The sequence below is a fragment of the Carassius gibelio genome, chromosome B2, assembly GCF_023724105.1.
Source record: "Carassius gibelio isolate Cgi1373 ecotype wild population from Czech Republic chromosome B2, carGib1.2-hapl.c, whole genome shotgun sequence".
Classification (NCBI taxonomy): domain Eukaryota; kingdom Metazoa; phylum Chordata; class Actinopteri; order Cypriniformes; family Cyprinidae; genus Carassius; species Carassius gibelio.
The window spans coordinates 31,710,098-31,735,393 of record NC_068397.1 but is presented as its reverse complement, the minus strand read 5'-3'; the positions used below and the strand labels follow the sequence as shown (position 1 = coordinate 31,735,393).

At 39.8% G+C, this 25,296-nt stretch overlaps 2 protein-coding genes across 3 annotated transcripts; both read right to left on the bottom strand.

Annotated features, from left to right (window-relative positions):
• Positions 1-662: 662 nt before the first annotated feature.
• Positions 663-3,970, bottom strand: cirbpa (cold inducible RNA binding protein a). 2 transcript variants are annotated; one of them, XM_052549629.1, is made up of 7 exons: positions 3,825-3,970; positions 3,105-3,210; positions 2,892-2,998; positions 2,065-2,221; positions 1,843-1,969; positions 1,650-1,705; positions 663-1,275 (listed from the first exon to the last, which is right to left on the bottom strand). In XM_052549629.1, exons 2-7 carry the CDS (start codon positions 3,202-3,204, stop codon positions 1,262-1,264), a joined length of 561 nt encoding a protein of 186 aa, XP_052405589.1. In that variant the 5' UTR covers positions 3,205-3,210; positions 3,825-3,970; the 3' UTR covers positions 663-1,261. The 2 variants fall into 2 exon arrangements, with proteins under 2 accessions (XP_052405589.1, XP_052405590.1); XM_052549630.1 differs by having other exon boundaries at positions 2,074-2,221.
• A 9,874-nt stretch (positions 3,971-13,844) lies between these two features.
• LOC127951408 (tripartite motif-containing protein 16-like) lies at positions 13,845-18,319 on the bottom strand. The gene is made up of 6 exons (XM_052549284.1): positions 17,719-18,319; positions 17,265-17,360; positions 16,952-17,185; positions 15,348-15,507; positions 15,160-15,207; positions 13,845-14,966 (listed from the first exon to the last, which is right to left on the bottom strand). Exons 1-6 carry the CDS (start codon positions 18,289-18,291, stop codon positions 14,224-14,226), a joined length of 1,854 nt encoding a protein of 617 aa, XP_052405244.1. The 5' UTR covers positions 18,292-18,319; the 3' UTR covers positions 13,845-14,223.
• Positions 18,320-25,296: the final 6,977 nt, after the last annotated feature.

The window sequence follows — 25,296 nt, the reverse complement described above, 5'->3', positions numbered from 1 at the left end:
CGTGCAACAGCTCCATTAATGTTAGCAAGGTGCAATGCTTTAGTAACAAACCCCATTAGTGTTCAACCCCCAACAGACTCTGGTTCACATCCGTTCTTCTGGCTTGAGCGGTTCATTAAGTACTTTATGAGATTAAACATCTATTCTTCTCACTGGAAAGATCATGCAGTGATAACCTCTCTATTCTTCAGATACAGATCTGAGATCACACTTAAAAGCCAACAGGAAACGAGAACATTAACCCTTTTCTCACTCTAAGATACTCACAAGAATTAAACCCTCTTACCCTAGTGTTTTTCCAAATATCTGAAATCTAGAAACACTGGTGAGATTAAAAAATATTTCAGTTCCCTTTGACTTATATTGTATGTTTTTTTTTCCATATAATTGAAGCCAAAGCAAACCATTTTTTTTTATCTTCCAACGTTTTCTTAAACAGGATTATCACTGAAACTTTAGATCTCAGAACTAACCCTTTATGATGACTTCTCAAAATAAACTTTAAAGGACTAAAACCAATTCTGTACGTGCAGCTAAATGCAGTAATCTGGAACACAGCTACAGTAGATTGAGGAGATGTGATAACTCAATGGTTCTGCAGTGACAGGTTCATGTTTCCCATCATCCTGTAGATGTTGAAAGGCACAACAGAATTCAAAGCGTTTGAACAAATGGTTTCGTTTAATAGGCTCCATGAAGCCACAATTTGAAGAGCAAAAAAATAAAAACAAAAGTGTGTCAAATTTTCATACAAAGGAAACAAGAGCACAAGGATTTCTTTCCCAGTTCTGGAGAGTACTGTTAACATTTCTGGTTCTCTTTCAAGTGATCGATTGATAGAGATATTAGTCAAGAGTCCATGGTTAAAATGCAGGAGCAGCGACACACAGATAGCTCTAGAAGCGCACGCCGGTGCCAGCCGTCCGACACGCAGCTCACGGCCAGACAGGAAGTGACCGTTTGGATTCAGATCATGGGCTTACAGCGAACAGAAGGAGCCGTGCTCTTAACATGACAGCAGCTGTGCATCACGAACACAGGAGAACATCGCTCCAGACCCCGCAGGAGCACAGGAGAGCGCTGACTGAGGCTCAGGTGATGGGTTAGGGTTAGAGGAACCTGTCAACATTCAGTGAACAGAGCGGCTTTCCCTCAGAGTACAAGAACAGAACAGAAACGGGGAGAACAGCTACAACAAATCCAAGAACAGATCCATGAGTCTTTAGAAACGCTCGGCCGCTGACGCGTCGGGTCTTGGGTTCTAGTCTTGTACAGCTGAGGAGGAAGTATCACACATGAAGACAGGTTTAAGACAGACATGCCTCCACTAACACACATGGATGACGGTCAGGCCTCGGATCACGGCTCCATCCACCCGATTCAGATCCCAGTCTCTGCAGTGTGTGACTAGACTAGCTACAGGGCCGGGAACGCTAGATCCAAATTAAAACTGGGCCATTGCAAAAGTATTTTAGCTTTATTGAATGAATACAAAACAGAAACAAACAAAAGAGGAACAGAGGTACGTAGTTAAACCGAGTCGTGACTAACTCACCCCACAGATCTAGAAAAGCCGGTCGGACTCGTCTGCGGTGACGCGAGTCGACATGCTAACATGGGGTTTGAGAGCCGAGGAAGCTAATACGTACCATAACTATCATAACCATCTCTGTAAGAGCTGCCGCGATCACCGTAACCAGAACTCCTGAAACAGAAGAAACAGCCGGTTACACTGGAACGCTCGGGTCACGTGAGAGAAACATGATCACAGCTCGTTCGTTACGGTTCAGACAACACTTAGTGTGTATTCAAGGGAAAACTAACAGCAGCGCACACACACACCTGTCTCTGTTGTAGCCTCCGCCTCCTCCAGAGTATCCTCCACCTCCTCCGCTCTTATATCCTCCTCCGCCGCCGTAGCTTCGGTCACTTCCATAGCTGCGGTCACCACCACCATAACCTCCTCCACCTTCAAACCGAAGACACCACAAGACTGAGCGTGTGAACTACACCCTGACACCACCCGAATCTGAAGAGGACACAACACTGCTGACAGAGCAGCACCTCTCGAACCTCCTCTTCCTCGTCCTCCTCTGAAGAAGCCTCCGCCTCCACCTCCTCGTCCTCCACCGCCTCTGTAGGATCCTCCGCCCGACCGGCCTCCACCGCCGCCACCACCCTTCCCAGCCTCGTCCACACGGATCGTCCGGCCGTCCACGGACTACAGGAGAAGAGGGAGACACAAACACTGAACCAGGGACTCCAGACCAACAGGACATCACACTTCAGATCATGTGACCAGTGAGTGAGACCGTTATAAGTGCGTTTTAGTCTATTGGTCGAGAGCGATCTTAACCACACCCCTACATTTATGATCTCTTAAAGCTACAAGGTGTGCATGGAGTCAAGTGTTCTTCAGTAGTCAAAAAGGTGCATAAAACAAACATTGCTAAATCAAGAAATATTTTTGGGAGTTATTACATAACTTCAGGTTTAATTTTGTCAGTTTCCCATCATAGATTCTTCATGTTTCTATATAAAATTCAGGTTTCAAGCACAAAAACAGTTATTGTACCAATAGTTTTACAACACTAGATTTTGTATTAAAGTTATTCAAACTCAAACACTTATAATGCAAATTATTCAGGCCTTCATATACCAAACATAAAGTCTGTGAATAAGGTTAATTAACGAATAGTTTATATGAAGTGTACCAATAACAGCGTGTACAGTTATTGACTGGTTGAATCAAGAGCGGGAAGCGGAACTCGGAGCCGTTTGGGAGACGGTTCCTATTGCTGAACAGAGTCAAATGAATCGACTCTCTGAAATAGCCCTAAATCCCACCCCCACTTGTAACCCGGATGAAAACAAGAGAATCCATAACGAACCTTTCCGTTCATTCCTTCAAGTGCGTCCTTCGCATCGTCTGGGTTCTCAAAGGTCACGAAACCGAATCCTCTGGATCTGTTGGTTTCTCGGTTTCTGGCCACGTGAACTGAAAACAGACACATTATAATGAGCGGATTATGCACATCGCAGTCAACGCCGGAGCCAATCAGAAACAGCGCGGCAGCAGAGCGCGTCAGTGATTGGCTACTCACCGTTGGTGATGACGCCATATTTGGAGAAGGCGTCCTCTAGCGACTGTTCGGTGGTATCGAAGCTCAGTCCGCCGACAAACAGCTTTCCTTCGTCAGACATTCTGAGCTAGAAACACACAAACGGATCAATAAAACACACACACACACACGTTACATTGCAGATCAAACAGCTCATGATGAGCCAATAAACGCATTAGTTCTGATTCTAGATTGGAAAATGTGATAAAAAAAATAAACCGGTATTTAGCGATAAATTGTGATTCAGAAGTCATATATACACACTCTTAAATGTTCGCAGTGTTTTGCATTTATTCAAACTCGAGATGTGGGTCATTGCGCGCCAAGAGCTAAACTGGGTCAAACAATAGGCTCAATACAAACACACGGATGTCCGAATAAAAGCACGAAATCCCGCTGATATGAGACCAGCCACAGTCATATACACGTTATAACACACAAACACGCGGTCACAGACGAAGAAAGCACAGATTAATCGATTAAACGTGAATGAAAACGGCTGATCTGAGGGGAGGATGATGAAGATACAACGAGGCGGCGCCATTTTAAGCAGCGCGCGAATCACGAAGGACAAAACACGAGCTAAAACGATCAATCCTGCTGTTAAACGAGCGGTCTTTAAATATAGTGGACGCATGCGTCGAATAAAGCAAACGAGCGCAGATAAAGAGGTAAAACAATGGAAAAAGGAAAAGCGGGTACCTGTAATTTCGCAGTTTCGGGTGAAAAGATGTGCGTCTCTACCGCGTTCCGAACTCCAGAGACGCAGGAAGACGCAGCGCGCCCTTTAAAAAGCCCTGCGCTCGGGGGCGGGGCCTAACACACGCTAGAGTACGTCACGTACGCAGAGAGAGAGAGAGAGAGAGAGTCTGGACTTTTATTTATTTAATCTTTGTTCATGCAGTGGTCAGTGTTTGGTAATACTGTACAACTCATGCCAAGAAAGCTCACTTGAACTGAATTAAGGCTTTTAAACCTCGTTTATTTACTATAGATACATGTGCATAATATTATAAATATGAATAGCCTACATAAATATATTAAGGCTGTATAAACAGATACACAATAGAAATCTATTTTCGTTTATAACATTATATTAAAATCTCTGTCTTCACTGGACTGACATAAAATACTTTCAATATCCCAGAAAGAAATAGGGGCAATATAATTTATAAATTCATAAAACATATATCCCAAAACTAATCTATTCTTAACAAAAACGTCTTAAACATCTGTAAAGGATCAGTATCTCCATCAAATGTTTTATTCCATTTTATCAGCCAAATTGTCATTTTATCTCTTCCGAATAAACAATTAACACTGTTTTATTCTTATTTAAGGCACTGTATCTGCCCACAAAACAAAAAGACTTTTAGTAAAGATTCATGTCTCATCTCTGTGTAAGACAGCACAGATTCCTATATAGAAACAATACTGCATGCTTTTCTTGAATGTATGATATACAAACAAGATCAACATGATAGAAGAAATGAAGAGAACTATGAATTAAGATTAAATGAGAATGGATTAATAGTGATTAAACAGAAGAAGAAGAGACTGCTCCCAGTGCATTCTGGGAGAGCTTGACCAACAGAGCTGCACTTCCTCACAGAACACCCCAAACACCAAACCATCAGAAACCACCAGATCCCAAAATAAATGAAATATTTCCCCAATTTAATAACTGCACCCCAACTGAGAAACTCCCATCTGCCCACAGCCGAGAAACACTGTATACCCCTAACTCCAAACACTTATTCAGTCCAACGTTTACTAGTTACCATATGTTTGTGTATGTGTAAGTATATGTATGTTTATAATATGTGTGTTAGTGTGTGTGTGTGTGAGTGTGTGTGTGTCCTTCTTGCAATATTACATGTTCAAAGGTTATTTCAGTTGTTCTGTGGCTGTTGCAGGCTGTGTTCTCTGCTCTTAATCTGCTTTTGTCATGCCTATACAGCTGTCTGGACTGAACTGAATAGAACTGAATTGAACTGAATTGATCGGTGAAGTGTTAACGACCGCAGCATTGATTATTCATGTATGCTAATGAGCTGAAGTGGGAGACTGTTTTCTCTTTAGAAAGACTTGAAGCTAATTAGATTATTCATCTGAACAAACCTGAGAAAACTGTTGAGCAGGTCAGGAGGATTTATCAAAAACAAGGGATTTTATTCCTAAAAACAAGACTAGGATGAAACAAACACATCAAAATCCAGAAGTGAAGTGTCTTAACCTGTGTTCAGTCTTCCAGAAGAGACTCGTTCAGATTCAGATTCAGATTCAGATTCAGAGTCAGATTCAGATTCAGATTCAGATTCAGATTCAGATTCAGAATCAGATTGAGACTGAAGCACAGCGGGGCTAGTTGTCACACCTCTGACTGCACTCAGCGTCTCTCTCTTTATCTTCACACTCAGACACTAATAATGTATTCCACAGAACAGATGATATGGTTGTGACATCAGAGCAAATTTATCCAGGTCTAACAATATTTATGATATATATATAGATGATCTAGCAACATATAAAACCATGCAAATCGTTTAGCTAAATATTAGTTTGAACTGGTTAGCAACAGTAGTTTTGGCAGCTATGGGGCAAAGTGAGCCAAATGCTGTGGGGTAAATTGAGTCAGCATTTGAACTTACCCCACCATAAGGCACTGTAATTCAGTTAAATCTCTGATGTATAAACTGGTGTTTTAATGTGATGTATTACTGGTTTAGTTTATCATATATATGTATAATGTAGTTTGATAGGGACAGTGTACAAGTGCACTGAATCCTTCTATGATAAGAAGAATTAGATTACTCTTTTCATCACATTATGATATATATCTTGCACCTGCAGTGGCTCATCTTACCCCACTCTCTGAATAATAGCGTAATAATCCTGAATAAAATATTTGCTGTTGGGACATTGTATGTGACACATGTAGTATTTTAACCCTACATAAGTGTTTTTTTTTTTATAATAGTAATTGTAAATCAAATGTAAGCTGCTAATACAGCTCTAATTACTAGCTCTAATGAGTTCATGTGTGTTCCTCTTAGTATATAAAATATAGTCTGTCTTATATTATTTATTTTAGCTTTTAGTCGAGTGATTTTGTCTTTTAACTAAGTGTTTTTAATGCTTTAAAGAACAATTTTATATTGATAAAATTTACTCTTTAATAAAATTAATTTTATATTATAACCATAAAGTACAGCTGTTATAAACCAGAAACTGCTGATCAGCTGAATGCACAAAACAAAGCCATTTAAAATTGTGCAAAATACATTCAATATTTGGTTGAAACAAATACATTTTTTTTACATTTTATTTGAGTTGCATTTTTATAGTTTTATTTTTGGACTGATAACATCAAATAATTGTGTACAAGCTCTGCATTTAACCCATCCAAGTGCACACACACACACACACACCGTGAACACACACCCGGAGCAGTGAACACACACACACACACACACACACACACACTGTGAACACACACACACACCTTGAACACACACTGTGTTCAGAATCAGATCCAGAGGCTGAAATTTAAGGAGAGCAGCATCAGCAAAGGCGTCTCTATGTGGTATGTACTGAAACTGTATATATTTGCTTAGCGGTTTTGGAAAATTACTAAGTTCCACTTTAAAATAGTGCAGTTTGATGCCAACGTCGCATGTCGTTTACTTGATGTGCTTACGCGCTGATAGCTAAGTTAACAACACAGAGATATTTGAAGCAGTTTTACTCACCGCCTGCGGTTCCAACACACGACCGTGACCCTTTTTCGTTGGGATTGCATTATCCTTAAGAAATAAACGACCATATAAGGAAATTCAGCTCCATCTAACGTCACACAGAGCCATACTCGAAAAAAACTTTCCGAAACTTGTGACAAACCGGAAGGAGTATTTTGGGAACAAAAATACTCCTTCAAACGTACAACTTAATTTTTGAAACTTTGTCCATGTTTAGCATGGGAATCCAACTCTTTAACAGAGTAAAAAACTCAGTATGCATGAAATAGCAAAATAAAAAAAAGAATAGAGCAAGCTAGTTAGAGGTCTTTACACACACACACACACACACAGACACACACACATACAATTGCATAATAAATGAAAAGAAAATAGAATACAAAAAGATTAGAAAGGTAGTTAGATTTTTTAAAGAATAGAATAGAATAGTGAGTGTTAAAGTTAGAGGGTCAAATAAAGATGGAAGAGATGTGTTTTAAGCCGATTCTTGAAGATGGCTAAGGACTCAGCTGCTCTTGGGGAGGTCATTCCACCAGAAGGAACGTTTATTTTAAAAGTCAGTAAAAGTGACAAGCCTGACAGTTGATTCAAATTCTACATGTCACATTTAATGTCCAACAGCAAATATTTTAGCAGAATGCATATTTTATTCAGAATGATTGCGCTTTTATTCTATCTACTTGTTAAGTGATGACGTAAGAAGCGCTGCTTCCGGGTCCAGGCCTCAACTCGGAAGCGGTGACGTCAGAGTTCCATATGTTAGTGCGCATGCGCAGCAGCAGCGCTAGTTCATTCCTGACGGCACAATAGATTTATCTACATGATCTCGTTTTCGTCCTTGAATTGAAGGGGTTTAAAGGATTTTGTTAAAAGAAAGGCATTTTTATTTTATTTTGCAAAAGTCAAAAATCACACTGCTTGATTTTACATGAAACTCATTCAGAGTCGACAGATGCTGCCTTTTGGAAAAAAAAAACAGTGTTGGGGGGACAATATTGCAGTCATGGGTCAAGTCGGTCTGCAGGTGTCGCTGTTTTATGAAGAATTTTTTTTATTAAATTGACAAAGCAAATACAAACAAATCAAGTACCATGTGCAAATCTTTCACTTCTACAGTGCACATCTTATAAAATAAATACATAAAAAAAAAAGAAAAAACATGGGGCATGGGCCATATGATAAATGGCCACGTGAACTGAAAATTATGTGGCATTCACATAATCAAAAGAAAATGAATCAAAAGGGCAATTATTCAATAAATTTGTTTATAAAAGAAGCTAGTTTCCCTGCATTCTTGTTATTAATCCTAAATAAAGAGTTATAAAAAAGTATGAGTAGTGTTAGGAATTGTCTTGAAGAAACGACATTTCTGTATGAAATGTTTACTTAACAAAATTACATCGTTAATGCCAAAATCATTGTGATCATTTTGAAAAACACCAAATTTTATAGCATTAATTGTTAGATTCATTATCTGAATTCCTTTAGAGACGAACAATTGTTGAAGGTCCAGCCAAAACCTTTGTACAACTTCACACAACCAGAAAAGATGATCCAAATCTTCAGGTTCATTTTCACAGAAGTTACAGTTTCCTACATCTATTTTAAATCTCCGTTCTAAGAAATCATTAGTTGGATGAATCCTATTTATAATTTTAAACTGCATTTCTTTAGTTTTTGGCGGGACTGGGAATTTTAAGTAATCACCTCTAATCTTTTTTATTATCTCCTTACTAAAGTCTTTGAGAATATAGTCTCTTTGGAGAGAGCTTGTTTGGCAGTTAAGTAAACAGTTCCTTATAAACTTGTTACATTTGTAATTTTGCAGATCAATACCATTAATGCTAAGTTGTCTTAAGGAAGACGTGATTTTTGAATATATAATATCCTCCTTAATTATAGCTACAAGTGATATTGGGAGAGCTTTCACTATCTGTTTAAACTTCTTTTGGGTACAACTAATTTGAAATTTGTCACAGAATTCAACATGCTGTAAAACATTTCCTTCCATATCCATGAAGTGGGTAACAGCCCAGACACCTTTAGAGAACCATTCAGAAATAAAGAGAGATTTTCTATTTACCAAAATATACCTATTATTCCAATTGGTGTATTGTGTGGTGTGAAATTATGCTTGAATATTAGCTTCCAATACAGAAGGACCTGTTGATGAAAATTCAGATGAACCAGACGAATTCATGGATAGACATCCTTCCAAATTCAGTAGTTCTCATATGAACTATATTATTCCAGACTTCGGTTTATCAAGTTCATTAACTGTTACATGTAGAAATTAAACCCCACTTCCACACAGACACTTTTCATGGTTCAACACAAATACTTCAAAATCCAGATTAGATATTGGCTGGGATCTGAGACTCTTTCAGGTTCTGCAGCTAAATGTAGTATTTCAGGAGCTCATCAACAGATCATAGTGTAATCAATTTCTAAAACTAAAGGATATTGGAAATTTAATACAGATTTACTAAATCTTTTGTGCTTGTAGAAAAAAATAATAATAGCTGAATTTAATGTAAAAATAATGCCAAGTGGTATTAAACGGGAATACATAAAACATAAATCGAGTATTCAATTACATTTAGCAAAAATCTGATAAGAAAGAAAAGAGAAAAATAATTTCAGTTGATTGAGATTAATAAATGTTTTTGTCAACCTAATATGACAGAAGAGGAGAGACAAACACTTATTAAGCTACATTACATTTTAGATGAATTATATATTAATAAGAGAAAAGGGTTTACGTGAGATCCAGGGATAAGTGGCTGGAAGACGGGGAAAATAGGTCAGATTTTATTAATTTGGAAAAAAGACGTCAAGAAGGAAATTCAATGAATTTTTAAATTGCAAATGAAGTAGAACATTCAGATCATAAAGCAATAGTTATTCATCATCATTTCCCAGAGTAATTCTAATTCTTTCTTCAGATGATAAAACGATATCCCGTCGACTGATAGTGTATTAAAGAAGACATCACCTTACAAGAATCTGAAGCAGCTGTTAAACAGAGTAAACCTGGTCCTCACCAGCGCTCATGCTTTCACCACAGGGTTTTATTTAAAAAAATTGGGATACCCTAAAATTTATTTTGTTGGAAGTTTTACAGGAGTGTATAAAAAATAAAAAACTTTACCAACTATGAAACAAGGCCTTATAATTTGTGTTAACAAAACCAGGTAAAGATAAGAGATTATTAGATAATTTACGCCCCATAACTCTTCTAAATACAGATTACAAAGTGTTTACTGTGACTTTGGCTTCTAGATTGAAAACTGGAATATCACAAATTATCAGCGTGACCCAATCAGGATTTATAAAGATAGTTTTAGCCCAAATAAGATGTCTGTCTGGAATAACAGGTGTACTTTGGTGAACAGAAAATCTGTTTATCGATGAGTGCTGGAAGAAAGGCACATGGTCACTCACATGTTATGGACAACTCAGGAATATATTGAGTTATGATGATATTTGTGATAAATATAATGTAGTAGTAGTAGCCCTTTATTGTCACTAGTCACAAGTACCAGCGAAATTATCCATCAACCTGTCCATACATACACAACATACATACAATACAAGGGGGTAGACAGGACAGGAAGACAGGGAACTGAGGAAGAAATACAGCATAACATTAGGGAAGTGAGGAGAAAAAACAACACCCAGACTATGCTCCTTTTGGGAGTACAGTATGGGAACAGGAAAAACACCTCAGCACAAAAGCACATAATCAATACACCATAAACACACGAGTTTGCAACTGGGGACGGAAATTGGGAGGGGGGGGGGTGATTTATGGTTTGAGGTAATCCAAAAGTTGCTTCTCTAAAATGTATGATAACATAATTGAGAATATACCATTGCAGATGATTAAATTAGTCAAGGAACAAGTAAAATATTAAATCATAATTCCCCAAATACCTGATCTCTTGATAGAAAATGTTAACTTTGCTGAAATAAAATGTTCTAACAGATTTTTGTCTATTACAACATTGTTTTCCAGGACCAGTAAAGAGATCTTGGTTTGTCATTTAAGGATAAAAATATAGCCTATGTTATAAATAACTTGTTGCTTCTGCTGAAATTTTACGTTCATAAATGTAAGTTTTTCTAAACTCCTCCACGATTAGTGGTGTTTAAAGAGGGGTTTGTGATGTATTTGGAGACGTTAAAAGGAATGAAACGTCCCGAAGCAAGATTTTTGTATTCTTCATTAGAGGACTTTAGTTTCTTAATGTGAAAATCTGCTACTCCTGTTCTTCACTGATGTTTGGAAGTGTCATCTGATGCAGTCTCACTTCTGTACAGTAGATGTCAGTGTGTTTTCATCTTACAGCGTTTCGATGACGTCATGCTTCAGATTCAGTATTCAAGAAAACAAGAAACAGCAGATTTAACTATACACCGAAACACACATGTGATGCACGAGTCAATACATCAGACCTGAAGTGCTCATAAGCATCATGTTAAAGTTAATGTTAATGTCTGAACATGAAAGTCTGGAGTGTGTGTGTGTGTGTGTGTAACTGTTTTGTATCTCAGTTATTGACAGTTTGACTTCCTGAAAGTGAAACTACTGTGCAAAACTATTCTTTTAATCTTGTTTTCCAGTCAAAATATATAAACATCCATTAAATGGAGATATATTTCCTGGAGAAGCACAATATCATCAGATAATATATCAAAATACAGTGAGTTTAACAGATGAAAATCTGGCAGTGGTTTTATTCTTCTATTCTAGTTTAAAGCATAAATTCACTTTATTTTGATGCATGGTTCAGAAAACAAGATTGTATTGAATCTCCAGTAAATCTTGATTTATGAATGTTTAGATACTGTACAGAAACATTACAGACACCAGACAGAGTTAAAAGAGAGATGGAAGTGATGGAGGAGAGACAGGAGCACATTCTGTGCCAGCTCTGATTCTGCTGGAGCATCACACAGAAATACCCGTCTCCACGGCAACCGCATCACTGAGGACCAGCAGCAGTCTGAACACGAGAACAATACAAACCCTGATCCAAGCAAACTACACCAGCAGAGCTACTGATGACTGCTTACGGAGCACAGCATTACACATTTACATACCGCAGCAATCTTTTAGAAATGCATTGATTGTCATCATTTATTCACAAGTTAGGTAAAAAGTAATCCAAAAATTAGGCAGAACATTACTTAAAATGAGTGACTCTTAAATATGTTACGGATTACCTTTTTTCATCATGCAATCTGTAAACTATATCATTTTCATTTGTTTTGTTTTGTGAGTTAAGTAGGAAATTAATGAGGACTTGGAGCAAAAATGAAGACCTTTAAGTGATATCACACGACGCGTCATTTTGATTTTATATAATAAAGTAGACAAGAAGTTAATATCAGGTGACTCTATAGACTTAATCAGATGTGGAAAAAGAAGCATAATTCATATGAACTGGTGTTAAGATCATTTTTGTGTCACAGAAATGATGTTCTTGTGTTAAAATTGAACAGAAAACAACAGAATGATGCTTAAGTGTGAACTCTAAATGAGTCTCGTTCTCTCGTCCGTCCTCGTTCTCTTTTATTATCTGATGACCCACTGATTTATTAATAAAGATTCTAAGAATAATAAATGGCTGAAATGCAGTAATTCCCTGTAATAAAGCTGATCAATGATTTATCAATCACAGCTGGATCAATTTCTCTCTCTTGGCTGCAGAATCAGTGCTTCATTCATGAAGGAGATAAAAGCGTGGTAATGGATGCTTGTGTTTGTGTGCATATTCAGAGTGCACTGATCTGGAAGAAGGTCAAAGGTCAAAGTTCCCCGGGTCAGGGTCAGTATAGACTGTTGGTGATCGAGTGCATTTGAATGTGACCGTCACGCCGGAGGTCAAGGGTCAGACGTCTGAAGGCCTCTGTAAAGCCTCGTGAGTCATTATATGACAGTCGTGACGGATCTGATGAGTTATTACCAGACACATCTGATGTGGATCGACTGCGATTAAACAAACCACAGCAGATGAAATTATTATTTCACTCAGTCATAACAAAGCATCTAAATCTGATCTAGTTATCTGAAAGAGAATATTTTGAGAAATGTCTCACTATTGTTTTTATCCAATTAACAATCGTCTTGTTTTGTCTCTCGTCTGTGATGAGAATGAATATACAGTGGCATGTGAAAGTTTCCAGAATATATGAAAATGTGAATACTTTAACAATATAAGAGAGATCCTAAAAAAGTTCCTTGTTTGTTCTGAAGAGTTAAACTGAGCTCTGTTCTTCACAAACATTCTCCAGCTCCTGCAGATTCTTCTGTTTTCCAGCATCTTCTGCATATTTGAACTCTTTCCAGCAGTGACTGTGTGATTGTGAGATCCATCTTTTCACTCTGAGGACGACTGAGACTCAAACACAACTATTACAGAAGATTCAGACGTCCACTGATGCTCCTGAAGAAAACACCAGGCATTAAGAGAATGACGATGACTTGTGCTTATTTGTTAAAGTTACTGTATAATTAAAGTTTTTGTACTTTTAAGTACTTTTAAGGTATAAAGAATATCTGCAGTGACATGTTTCAGATGCTGAGAACACTAACATATAAGTGTAAATCATAAATGTTTAAGAATCGCGTAGACTCTGAATGATTCATGATCAGGTTGATCTTAAACCACACACTCACACTAGAAAACTGTTAACTGTAAGAAAGACTTCGTTAGACTTTTCAGAGTTTATCTACTCTTCCCTGTGGATGACCTCTGACCTACTTCCTCTACGATCTGAATTTCTGCGTATTGAATTTTAGATGATTTAATTTGATATTCTGAATTTCCTTTCATACTAAAAACTTGAAGCTGTATTTTAAAAACTGTACATTTGCAGTCTAAGATTAAAAAAATAAAAATACTGTTTGAAAATACATGTCTATAAAACTCAGACATAAAAACATTAACTTGTGTTACATGTTTAATGTTCAAGAAAAAGAAAAAAGAAAATCTTATTCAGAACTGTTATATGCCACAAAATATTAATATTTGTTAAATTACACTTGTCAATAATTTACATTTACACAATATCAATTCAAGCTGTATATAATAAGCATTTTAACAATGTGGGATGACAAATGAAGTTCACAAAGAACAAGAATCACATGAGCTTGAAGAGTTTAAAATAGTCATTTAAACTTTTTAACACTAATTATTTAAAAACAGCAGAATACAGAAGAACACAAACGCTGGAAAGGGCCGGAGCTACATGAGGTTAATAATGACATTTATTTATTCACTGTGAGATCTTTTGAATTGAAAGGCCATTATGATAATAATATCTATTCTGATTCATCAACACAGTTTCACTGATGATCCAAGATTATAAACATAAAACCCAGGATAGAGCGTCTGAGTGAATGTGGTCTGGACTGTGTGGATGAGGCTCATTGTGTCAGAGACGCTGTAGAAGGACAGAGTTCCTGCTCTGTGATCCACAAACACTCCTATTCTCCTGACATCATCATCATCATCATCATTATCATCATCACTACACACTCCTGTTCTCCTGACATCATCATCATCATCATCATTATCATCATCACTACACACTCCTGTTCTCCTGACATCATCATCATCATCATCATTATCATCATCACTACACACTCCTGTTCTCCTGACATCATCATCATCATCATCATTATCATCATCACTACACACTCCTATTCTACTGCTGATGGACTTCACAGAGAGATCAGTCTCTATGTTATTGTGTATGAATGAGTAACTGTAGGGAGAGCAGCACAAACTCCAGGACTGATCATTCCATCCAAACACACACTCATTACCTCCTCCCTTCCTGCTGATGCTCTTATATGACACTGATATATCCACACCATCATCTCCACTCCACTCAATCTCCCAGTAACAGCGTCCACACACACTCTCTCTACACAACACCTGACACCACTCATCAAATCTGTCTGGATGATCAGGATACGGCTGAACTGTGTCAGTGAATGTAATCACTCTGTTGTTCTCAGACAGACGGAGGAGTTTATTCACTGTGTTCAGATCCAGAGTGAACTGATGGGAATCTGATGGAGATAAAACACATCAGAATCAGGAATTATGAATCTGTTTGATCTCTTCATGTTCAGTGTATCATCAGTGTCTCAGTATCTGTGCACATCATCATTTACATCATCACTTATAAACTCTTCTTTCTCCTTCTACAGGAGGAACATGAACACACTCATGAGTTTTCTGCTGGTTTTCTTACTGACTTACATTGTAGGAAGTCCTTCCTGGTCCAGAGATCAATGCTGGTGAATGGGACTGTGGAAATCAACAGACATGAACAGTGTGATTCTCATGATCCTGTATCTATTCCTAACACATTTCTAATATGATGTTCTCCATGATATGAGATGATGATGGACTGGTTTCTGAGAGCAGATGAATCTCCAGGACTTTACCTCTGTCTGAGATCTTCTTGAGCTGCTCTTTGCAGAAATCCTCCAGTTTGTCTCTCAGCTGATGGACAGATTCTCTCAGATCATCAGAAGAGAAGAGAGAACTGAAGAGATCATCATTTACGTCTGTAGATTCAGGAGGAGCTGAGAGAGACTGGAAACTCTACAGAAAACACAGAAACACTTTAGATCACAGATTTACAGCAGAAGTAAACAGAATTTACAGCGTCATGTTTTGTAATAACAGAGTATCTATAGAGTACCTCGTGTAGGTATCAGTGAATAATATGCAAAGTTTTTTTTATTTATTATGTGGCATGTATGAACAATATAAGAAGCTCTTATGACCTCAACACTTAAAGTAATATAAGTGTTGAGGTGATAAAAACGTTTTGCCCCCAAATTACAATGTGAGATACGTTGATACATGATCACATTGTCAGGGAATCATCACCGTCACAGCCACCTCCATCATCACCATCACCTGCTCCCAATCGCCGGAGAACTGATCACCTGCACCTGAACTCAGTAATCAAACCCAGGACAAACACACCATCACCTCAGTACTTTGGCGTCCAGTCTATCATTCACTACACTGAAGAGATTCTGCTCCCAGAAACCCAGACGATCCTTCTGTGGTTCTCTTTTGTTGTCTCCACAGTTTCCTAGACCTGGACTCTATAATCTGCCTCCAAGTATCATCATCATCATCCTCCTTCAGTGTTTGTCTCTGGACAATTGCCTTTATCACTGATCGCACCAGCCATACTCTTTGTTTCAAGTCTAAACCTCATCATATCACTAACCTCCTGTCTATCCCCTGGTTTGTGACAAAAGACCGGACCCAACAGGACACTTCTATGGATCCCCGGTCATCCAGCTGGATGTGGCGGCTTTCTTTTACAAGTGGCGTTACACATCGAGATGCAACCGCAGAAATTCCCTACTGAGCGCTCCAAGGTAGCATTCCTGATTTCGCTACTGTCTGGTCTTGCTTTGTCATGGGCAAAGGACATATGGAATGGCAATAGTGTAATAAATAACTCATTTGATGCTTTCACTAACACTTCTCAGAGGTATTTAGCTCAGCTACTGGTGAGATTTCTGTTTCAGATCAACTGCTGCGGTTGTGTCAGGGAATACACCGAGCTATTGCAGCTGTTTGGTGAGCCTCCACGCCTCCAGCCTTTAGTTCACTATTCCAGGAATCTGACCCCAGCGGAGCAGAACTATGACATCGGAAACCGGGAATCGTTGGCCATCAAACTCGCACTAGAGGAGTGGCTTCACTATTGTGTAATAAATCAGAAGGAAAAATTAGGTAAAAAGCTGAAATGTTAGTGAAGTTCTGAACTGTTGTTGGTTCTAGTGGTGTTTAGCAGCTAAATACATCTTCCAGAAGAAAGAGCTGAGAGGAATGATTCCTAAGAGATTTCCAGAGCTGAAAGCTGTTTGTAAGCAGCGTCTCTTTCAGAAGAATATGATCAGATGAGAGTCTGACTGATGATTGTATAATAAGACACTCATGAACTGTTTCTCTGTGAGTCTCTGTCACAGCAGGATCTGCTCAAGTCCACTATGATCCTGTTCTTCTAGATGTGTGTTACCTGCAGGAACTGGATGTGATCCTGTGTGTGTGAAAGCTGCTCCAGCTCAGCGTCTCTCCTCCTCAGATCATTGATCTCCTGCTCCAGTCGCTCCAGTCGTTCTTCAGCTCGACTCACTGCAGTCTTTTCCTGATCTCTGATCAGTCGTATCAGCTCAGAGCGGCTTCTCTCAATGGAGCGGATGAGCTCAGTAAAGATCCTCTCACTGTCCTCCACTGCTGTCTGTGCAGAGCGCTGTTAGGACACACAGTGATTCAGCTTCAGTGAGTCTGAACTGAGACGGAGACAAACTTCTCTTCTTCTCCAGACTCACCTTATGAGACTCCACAGTCTCTCTCAGCTGCTGGAGATCTTTCTCTCTCTGCTGGATTCTCTGCTGGAGCGTCTTCTGAGTCTCCTTCAGCTGCTTCTGCAGGACAAACAGATGATCGTCAATCTCACAGAAAACTACTGGCTCTAAATCATCATGAACAGATGAATCCAGTAGAAGAGGAGCTGATAACTAATGACTGTAGGTTCAAACTCCAGAAGTGAAGATCTGTTATGATACATTAATCATACATGAATCAACATGAAGATTAAGGCTTGTTTCATGCTGCGTGTGTAAGTATTATAAAAGTGAAACTGACACAGACATAGAGCTTCACACTGACTGTGTTTCTGTGTAATTAAGCTATGGCTCTACACCAACATAAACAAAAAGCAAAAACAAAGAAGACTACTGGATCACTACACTGAGTATTAACTTAATGATTAATTTTAAATACCTGTGTCTCTGTCCTCTGGTCCGCAGCTGGAACAATGTCATGGTTTTTATGTTCCATAATCGTACACAGCAGACATATACACTTCTGATCAGTGCGACAGAAAACCTCGAGGATCTTCTCATGTTTCTGGCAGATCATCTCCTGCAGTCGTCCAGTGGCTTCAGTCAGATTGTGTCTCTTTCCTCTAAAGAAACTCTCATGTTGTTGGAGGTGATTCTGACAGTAAGAGTTCAGACACACCAGACAGGACTTGACGGCTCTGTATTTTCTTCCAGTACAGACGTCACACTGCACATCTCCAGCTCCAGCCTCACAGTCAGCAGAGAGTCTGGTCTTCTTCAGTTTCTCCACCACTTCAGCCAAGATAGTGTTTCTAGATAAAGCAGGTCTTGGACTGAAGGTCTGTCTGCACTGAGGACAGCTGTAGACTCTCTTCTGATCCTCCTGATCCCAGCAGTCTGTAATACAGATCTTACAGTAACTGTGTCCACAGGGAATGGCCACTGGATCCTTCAGGAGATCCAGACACACTGAACACATGAACTCATCCTGAGAAACTCTGGCTTCTGCCATTTTACTGCATGAACACAGAGACACAAACCTTCAACAGCTCAACTACACTTCAGTTTCTCTTTCCCTGAACTCATGTGATTCTGTTTCCTGGTTCTGTGTTTGAGTGACGTGTGTAAAACAGGTGTGTCTGTGAGTCTATAAAGCAAGTTCCTCGTTACTGCTCCAGTAGAGCCAGATTCCTGCTGAGTTTCTACGCACCTGTTTTTAAAGTAATACATTTAGAGTAAATGTAAGGTGAATTTATTTAGAGATCACACTAATGTAACCAGTAATTACTTTAGGATAATTAATATTATCATAAACTAATCTGTTCATCCATTCAGTGGGTCCCACTTTATATTAGGTGGCCTTAACTACTATGTACTTACATAAAAAAATAAGTACAATGCACTTATTGTGTTCATATTGTATTGTAAAACACTTTTGCTGCTATTGAGGTGGGATAGGGGTAAGGTTAGGAAGAGGGTTGGAGGTATGGATAAGTTTAAGGGTGGGTTAAGGTGTAAAGTATGGGTCAACAGTGTAATTATAAATGTAATTACAGGAATTAAATACAGATGTAATTACATGTCGGTTTATTTTTAAATATAAGTACAATGTAAAAACATGTATGTACACAATAAGTACATTGTACTAAATTATTAATTAAAATGTAAGTACATAGTAGTTAAGGCCACTTAATATAAAGTGGGTCCCAGTGTAATTTCATATCAACTGATATGAAATTATATTTCTGTGGCTGTACAAAATAGCTTCCTTTCAATGATAGTGCATTAGATCATGCAACAAGGCTGGATAGTTAAAAGGACATTATTCACAAACATTGAGAGAATCAGAATCTCCTGTTATTTGTGCGCAAAACCTCAATGGTATATGTGAGGATTTCCAGTCAGGATTTAGACCGTATCATAGTACTGAGACTGCTCTCCTTAGAGTTACAAATGATCTGCTCTTATCATCTGATCGTGGGTGTATCTCTCTATTAGTTTTATTGGATCTTAGTGCTGCATTTGACACAATTGACCACAGCATTCTTTTGCATAGACTTGAACACTTTGTTGGCATCAGTGGAAGTGCATTAGCATGGTTTAAATCGTACTTATATGACCGCCATCAGTTCGTAGCAGTGAATGGAGATGTATCATATCGATCACAAGTGCAGTATGGAGTACCTCAAGGCTCAGTACTAGGGCCACTACTCTTCACGCTTTATATGTTACCCTTGGGAGATATCATCAGGAAACATGGTGTTAGCTTTCACTGTTATGCTGATGATACTCAGCTCTATATTTCCTCGCGGCCCGGTGAAACACACCAATTTGAAAAACTAATGGAATGCATAGTCGATATAAAAAAAACTGGATGACGAGTAATTTCTTACTGCTAAATTCTGAAAAAACAGAGGTGTTAATTATAGGGCCTAAAAACTCTGCTTGTAATAACCTAGAACACTGTCTAAGACTTGATGGTTGCTCTGTCAATTCTTCGTCATCAGTTAGGAACCTAGGTGTGCTACTTGTTTGCAATCTTTCCTTAGAAAGCCACGTTTCTAGCATTTGTAAAACTGCATTTTTCCATCTCAAAAATATATCTAAATTACGGCCTATGCTCTCAATGTCAAATGCAGAAATGTTAATCCATGCATTTATGACCTCAAGGTTAGACTATTGTAATGCTTTATTGGGTGGTTGTTCTGCACGCTTAGTAAACAAACTACAGCTAGTCCAAAATGCAGCAGCAAGAGTTCTTACTAGAACCAGGAAGTATGACCATATTGTCACACTTTCTAGTCTCTGTTTCCCTGGGTGTCCACTAGTGGGCTCATTTCCCCTTAGGCACTTCACCGTAGGCACTAGAATTCCTCTAGTCTTGTCCTGTCATCACAGTAATTGCACTCCTGTTAATTGCACCAGGTGCAGTCCCTTTATTGTCATTAGCCTCCCTTTAAATTCCAGTCTTTTCCTGTTGTTTGTATGGAGTCCTTACCCTTTGTGTATCCAGTCTTCTCGTCCCCCGAGATTCTTCTTGGTCTGCTCATCCTCCGAGTCCTCTCGTTTTCCGAGTTCCCTTTCCTGTCCCTTTCCTTTGTTGGTTTTGATTTGGACTGATTGTTGGTTTTGACCTTGGATTGTTTTTTGACCACGATTTGCATTATTCCTAATAAAGACATCTGCGATTGGATCTCTCTCTCTCCCTGTGTCTCTTTGGTACACGTTCGTCACACATATTAGCCCGGTCCTGTCCACACTGCACTGGCTCCCTATCAAACATCGTATAGATTTTAAAATATTTCTCATTACTTATAAAGCCCTGAATGGTTTAGCACCTCAGTATTTGAATGAGCTCATTTTACATTATACTCCTCTACGTCCGCTATGTTCTCAAAACTCAGGCAATTTGATAATACCTAGAATATCAAAATCAACTGCGGGCGGCAGATCCTTTTCCTATTTGGCGCCTAAACTCTGGAATAACCTACCTAACATTGTTCGGGAGGCAGACACACTCTTGCAGTTTAAATCTAGATTAAAGACCCATCTCTTTAACCTGGCTTACACATAACATACTAATATGCTTTTAATATCCAAATCCGTTAAAGGATTTTTAGGCTGCATTAATTAGGTAAACCGGACCCGGGAACACTTCACATAACACCCGATGTACTTGCTACATCATTAGAAGAATGGCATCTACGCTAATATTTGTCTGTTTCTCTCTTGTTCCGAGGTCACCGTATCCACCAGATCCAGTCTGTGTCCAGATCAGAGGGTCACTGCAGTCACCCGGATCCAGTACGTATCCAGACCAGATGGTGGATCAGCACCTAGAAAGGACCTCTATTGCCCTGAAAGACAGCGGAGACCAGGACAACTAGAGCCCAGATACAGATCCCCTGTAAAGACCTTGTCTCAGAGGAGCACCAGGACAAGACCACAGGAAACAGATGATTCTTCTGCACAATCTGACTTTGCTGCAGTCTGGAATTGAACTACTGGTTTCGTCTGGTCAGAGGAGAACTGACCCCCAACTGAGCCTGGTTTCTCCCAAGGTTTTTTTCTCCATTCTGTCACCGATGGAGTTTCGGTTCCTTGCTGCTGTCGCCTCTGGCTTGCTTAGTTGGGGTCACTTCATCTACAGCGATATCATTGACTTGATTGCAAATAAAAACAGACACTATTTAACTGAACAGAGATGACATCACTGAATTCAATTCAGTTGCTTTGACGCAATGTATTTTGTTTAAAGCGCTATATAAATAAAGGTGACTTGACATGACTTGATTCTACACAGCAAAAATAAATAAATAAATAAATAAATGGATCACTACTGAGTATTAACTTAAAATAGTTTCTCTGTCCTCTGGTCTGCAGCTGGTACAATGTCATGGTTTTTATGTTCAATAATCGTACACAGCATACATATACACTTCTGATCAGTGCGTCAGAAAACCTAGAGGATCTTCTCATGTTTCTGGCAGATCATCTCCTGCAGTCGTCCAGTGGCTTCAGTCAGATTGTGTCTCTTTCCTTTAAACCAACTCTCGTGTTGTTCGAGGTGATTCAGACTCCAGACACACCAGACAGGACTTGACGGCTCTGTATTTTCTTCCAGTACAGACGTCACACTGCACATCTCCAGCTCCAGCCTCACAGTCAGCAGAGAGTCTGGTCTTCTTCAGTTTCTCCAACACTTCAGCCAAGATAGTGTTTCTAGCTAAAGCAGTTCTTGGACTGAAGGTGTTTCTGCACTGAGGACAGCTGTAGACTCTCTTCTGATCCTCCTGATCCCAGCAGTCTGTAATACAGATCTTACAGTAACTGTGTCCACAGGGAACGGTCACTGGATCCTTCAGGAGATCCAGACACACTGGACACAAGAACTCCTGATCCACTGCAATTCTAGATTCTGCCATTTTACTGCATGAACACAGAGACACAAACCTTCAACAGCTCAACTGCACTTCAGTTTCTCTTTCCCTGGACTGATGAGTTTAAATAATTCCCTGATTCTGTGTTTGATTGACGTGTGTAAAACAGGTTTGTCTGTAAGTCTATAAAGCAAGTTCCTCATTCCTGCTCCAGTAGTCACATTCTTGCTGAGTTTCGACACACCTGTTTTTAAAGTAATACATTTACTATAAATGTAAGATGAACATATTTAGAGATCAAACTAATGTTATTGAAATACAGGCTGATGGTCGACCTGCTGGACATTGCTGCCTGACGCACCTCCATCGGTGCCTTGTGCTGGTGTACTCCACTTCTTGGGCATAAAATGGGTCAACAGCTGGGGACCACCAATCATGGATGTTTCACTCCTTTAACTGCAGTACATCTCCTGGTGGCGGAGCGATGGCAGGGATCATTTTTACATTTACATTTAATCATTTAGCAGACGCTTTTATCCAAAGCGACTTACAAATGAGAACAATAGAAGCAGTCAGGTCAACAAGAGAACAACAACAGTATACAAGTGCCATGACAAGTCTCAGTTAGTCTAGTATAGAACGCACAGCCAGGTATTTTTTTTAAATGAAAAGACAAGAAAAGGAAAAGTGCTGGTGTAAGTTGGTTAAGTGCAGGCGAAAAAGATGAGTTTTTAGATGTTTCTTGAAAACGAGTAAAGACTCCGCTGTACGAATTGAGATTGGGAGGTCATTCCACCAGCTGGGCACAGTCCAGGAAAAGGTCCGTGAGAGTGATTTTGAACTTCTTTGGGATGGCACCACAAGGCGTCATTCACTTGCAGAGCGCAAACGTCTGGAGGGCAAATAAGATTTAACCAGTGAGTTTAGGTAAGTTGGTGCCGTGCCAGTGGTCGTCTTGTAGGCAAGCATCAGTACCTTGAATTTGATGAGAGCGGCTACTGGTAGCAGTATAACCTGATGAGGAGAGGAGTAACATGAGCTTTTTTTGGCTCATTGAAGCAACCCTCGCTGCTGCATTCTGGATCATTTGTAGAGGCTTGACAGTACATGCAGGAAGAGCCAGGAGAGCATTACAATAGTCCAGTCTGGAGAGAACAAGAGCTTGGACAAGAAGTTGGGTGGCTTGCTCTGACAGGAAGGGTCTAATCTTTCTAATGTTGTATAAGGCAAACCTGCAGGACCAGGTTGTTGTAGCAATGTGGTCTGTGAAGCTTAACTGATGATCCATCACAACTCCTAGGTTTCTGGCTGTCCTCAAAGGAGTTATGGTTGACGAGCCCATCTGTACAGAGAAGTTGTGATGAAGCAATGGGTTAGCTGGAATCACCAGGAGTTCTGTCTTCTTAAGGTTAAGCTGAAGGTGATGGTCATTCATCCAGCTAGAAATGTCACTCAGACAGGCTGAAATGCGAGCAGCTACTGTCGGGTCATCAGGCTGGAATGAGAAGTAGAGTTGGGTGTCATCAGCGTAGCAGTGATAAGAAAAGCCATGCTTCTGAATGACAGATCCTAGAGATGTCATGTAGATGGAGAAGAGAAGTGGTCCAAGTACTGAGCCTTGAGGAACCCCAGTAGCAGGGTGGTGTAACTTTGAAACATCACTCCTCCAAGACACACTGAAGGATCTGTCAGAGAGGTAGGACTTAACCCACAGGAGAGCAGTTCCAGAGATGCCCATCTTTCTGAGGGTGGACAAGAGAATCTGGTGATTAACAGTGTCAAAAGCAGCAGACAGGTCCAGTAAGATGAGTACCGAGGATTTTGAAGCTGCTCTTGCTAGTCGCAGGGCTTCAGTAACCGAGAGCAGAGCAGTCTCAGTTGAGTGGCCACTTCTGAAGCCAGATTGGTTGCTGTCCAGGAAGTTGTTCTGCACAAGGAACATAGAAAGCTGGTTGAACACAGCTCGCTCAAGTGTCTTTGCAATGAATGGAAGAAGGGATACCGGTCTGTAGTTTTCAAGAAGCGCTGGATTTAGAGATGGTTTCTTGATCAGTGGGCTTACCCGAGCCTGCTTGAATGCTAAGGGAAATATTCCAGAGTGAAGAGAGGAGTTGATAACGTCAGTAAGTGAAGGTATGACTGAAGAAGAGATCGCTTGAAGGAGGTGAGTGGGGATCGGATCAAGTGGACAAGTAGTAGGATGATTTGACAGGAGAATTTTGGAGACGTCCATCTCTGAGAGTGGGGAGAAGGAGGATAAAGAGTGTGCGTCGGTCATTGTGAAGTTGTCCTCAGTCTGCGGTGTGGAGAATTGGTCACTGATGGATCTTGTCTTATTTGTGGTATATATTATTATATATATTATATTATGGTGGCTTTCCAGCCAGCCTCTCTGCAGTCTTCTACTAGGTCTGCATACTTGGCATGCTTCTGCTCGTTGGCGGCCTCCATACCCTCCTCCCATGGGACAGTGAGCTCCACTAACAATATGCTCTTAGTTGGTTCTGACCACATGATCAAATCTGGCCGGAGCAAAGTTTCTACGATCTCTCTGGGGAATTGGAGCTGCCTCCCCAGGTCAACCCTCATGTTCCACTCCCTGCCAGATGAGAGGGCTCTAGATGTCACTCTCTGGTGATGGTGATTAACTTTCTCCACAGCCCTTGCAAACAGGATTGCAAACTTCTCGTTGGTGCGGAAGGTCTACTATTAGCTTCCTGTCTGCATGACTCTGCCACCTCTACTAGTTTCCTCAATACCAGATCGTGTCGCCATCCCGACAGGATGTGCTGGAGGCTTGCATTGCTAGTACTGCAAAGGGGGCAACGGTCTTTAGCACCAAACTATTGGTTGAGGTTTCTGGGACAAGGTAGAGTGTTATAGCTGGATCTAATCAGGAAACTGAGCCTGGCTTGGGAGATCTTCCACAGATCAGACCATGATAAATGCATATCTGTGACACCTTCCCATGACATCCAGCATGCCTGGCGGCTCTGAGACACTGCCTTGATGTTGAGGTGCTCCTGCACGGTCAACTGATATGAAATTAAATTTTTGTGTCTGTACAATATTGCTTCCTTACAATAGTAGTACATTAGAGCATTTAACAAGACTGGGTAGTTAAAGGGACATTATTC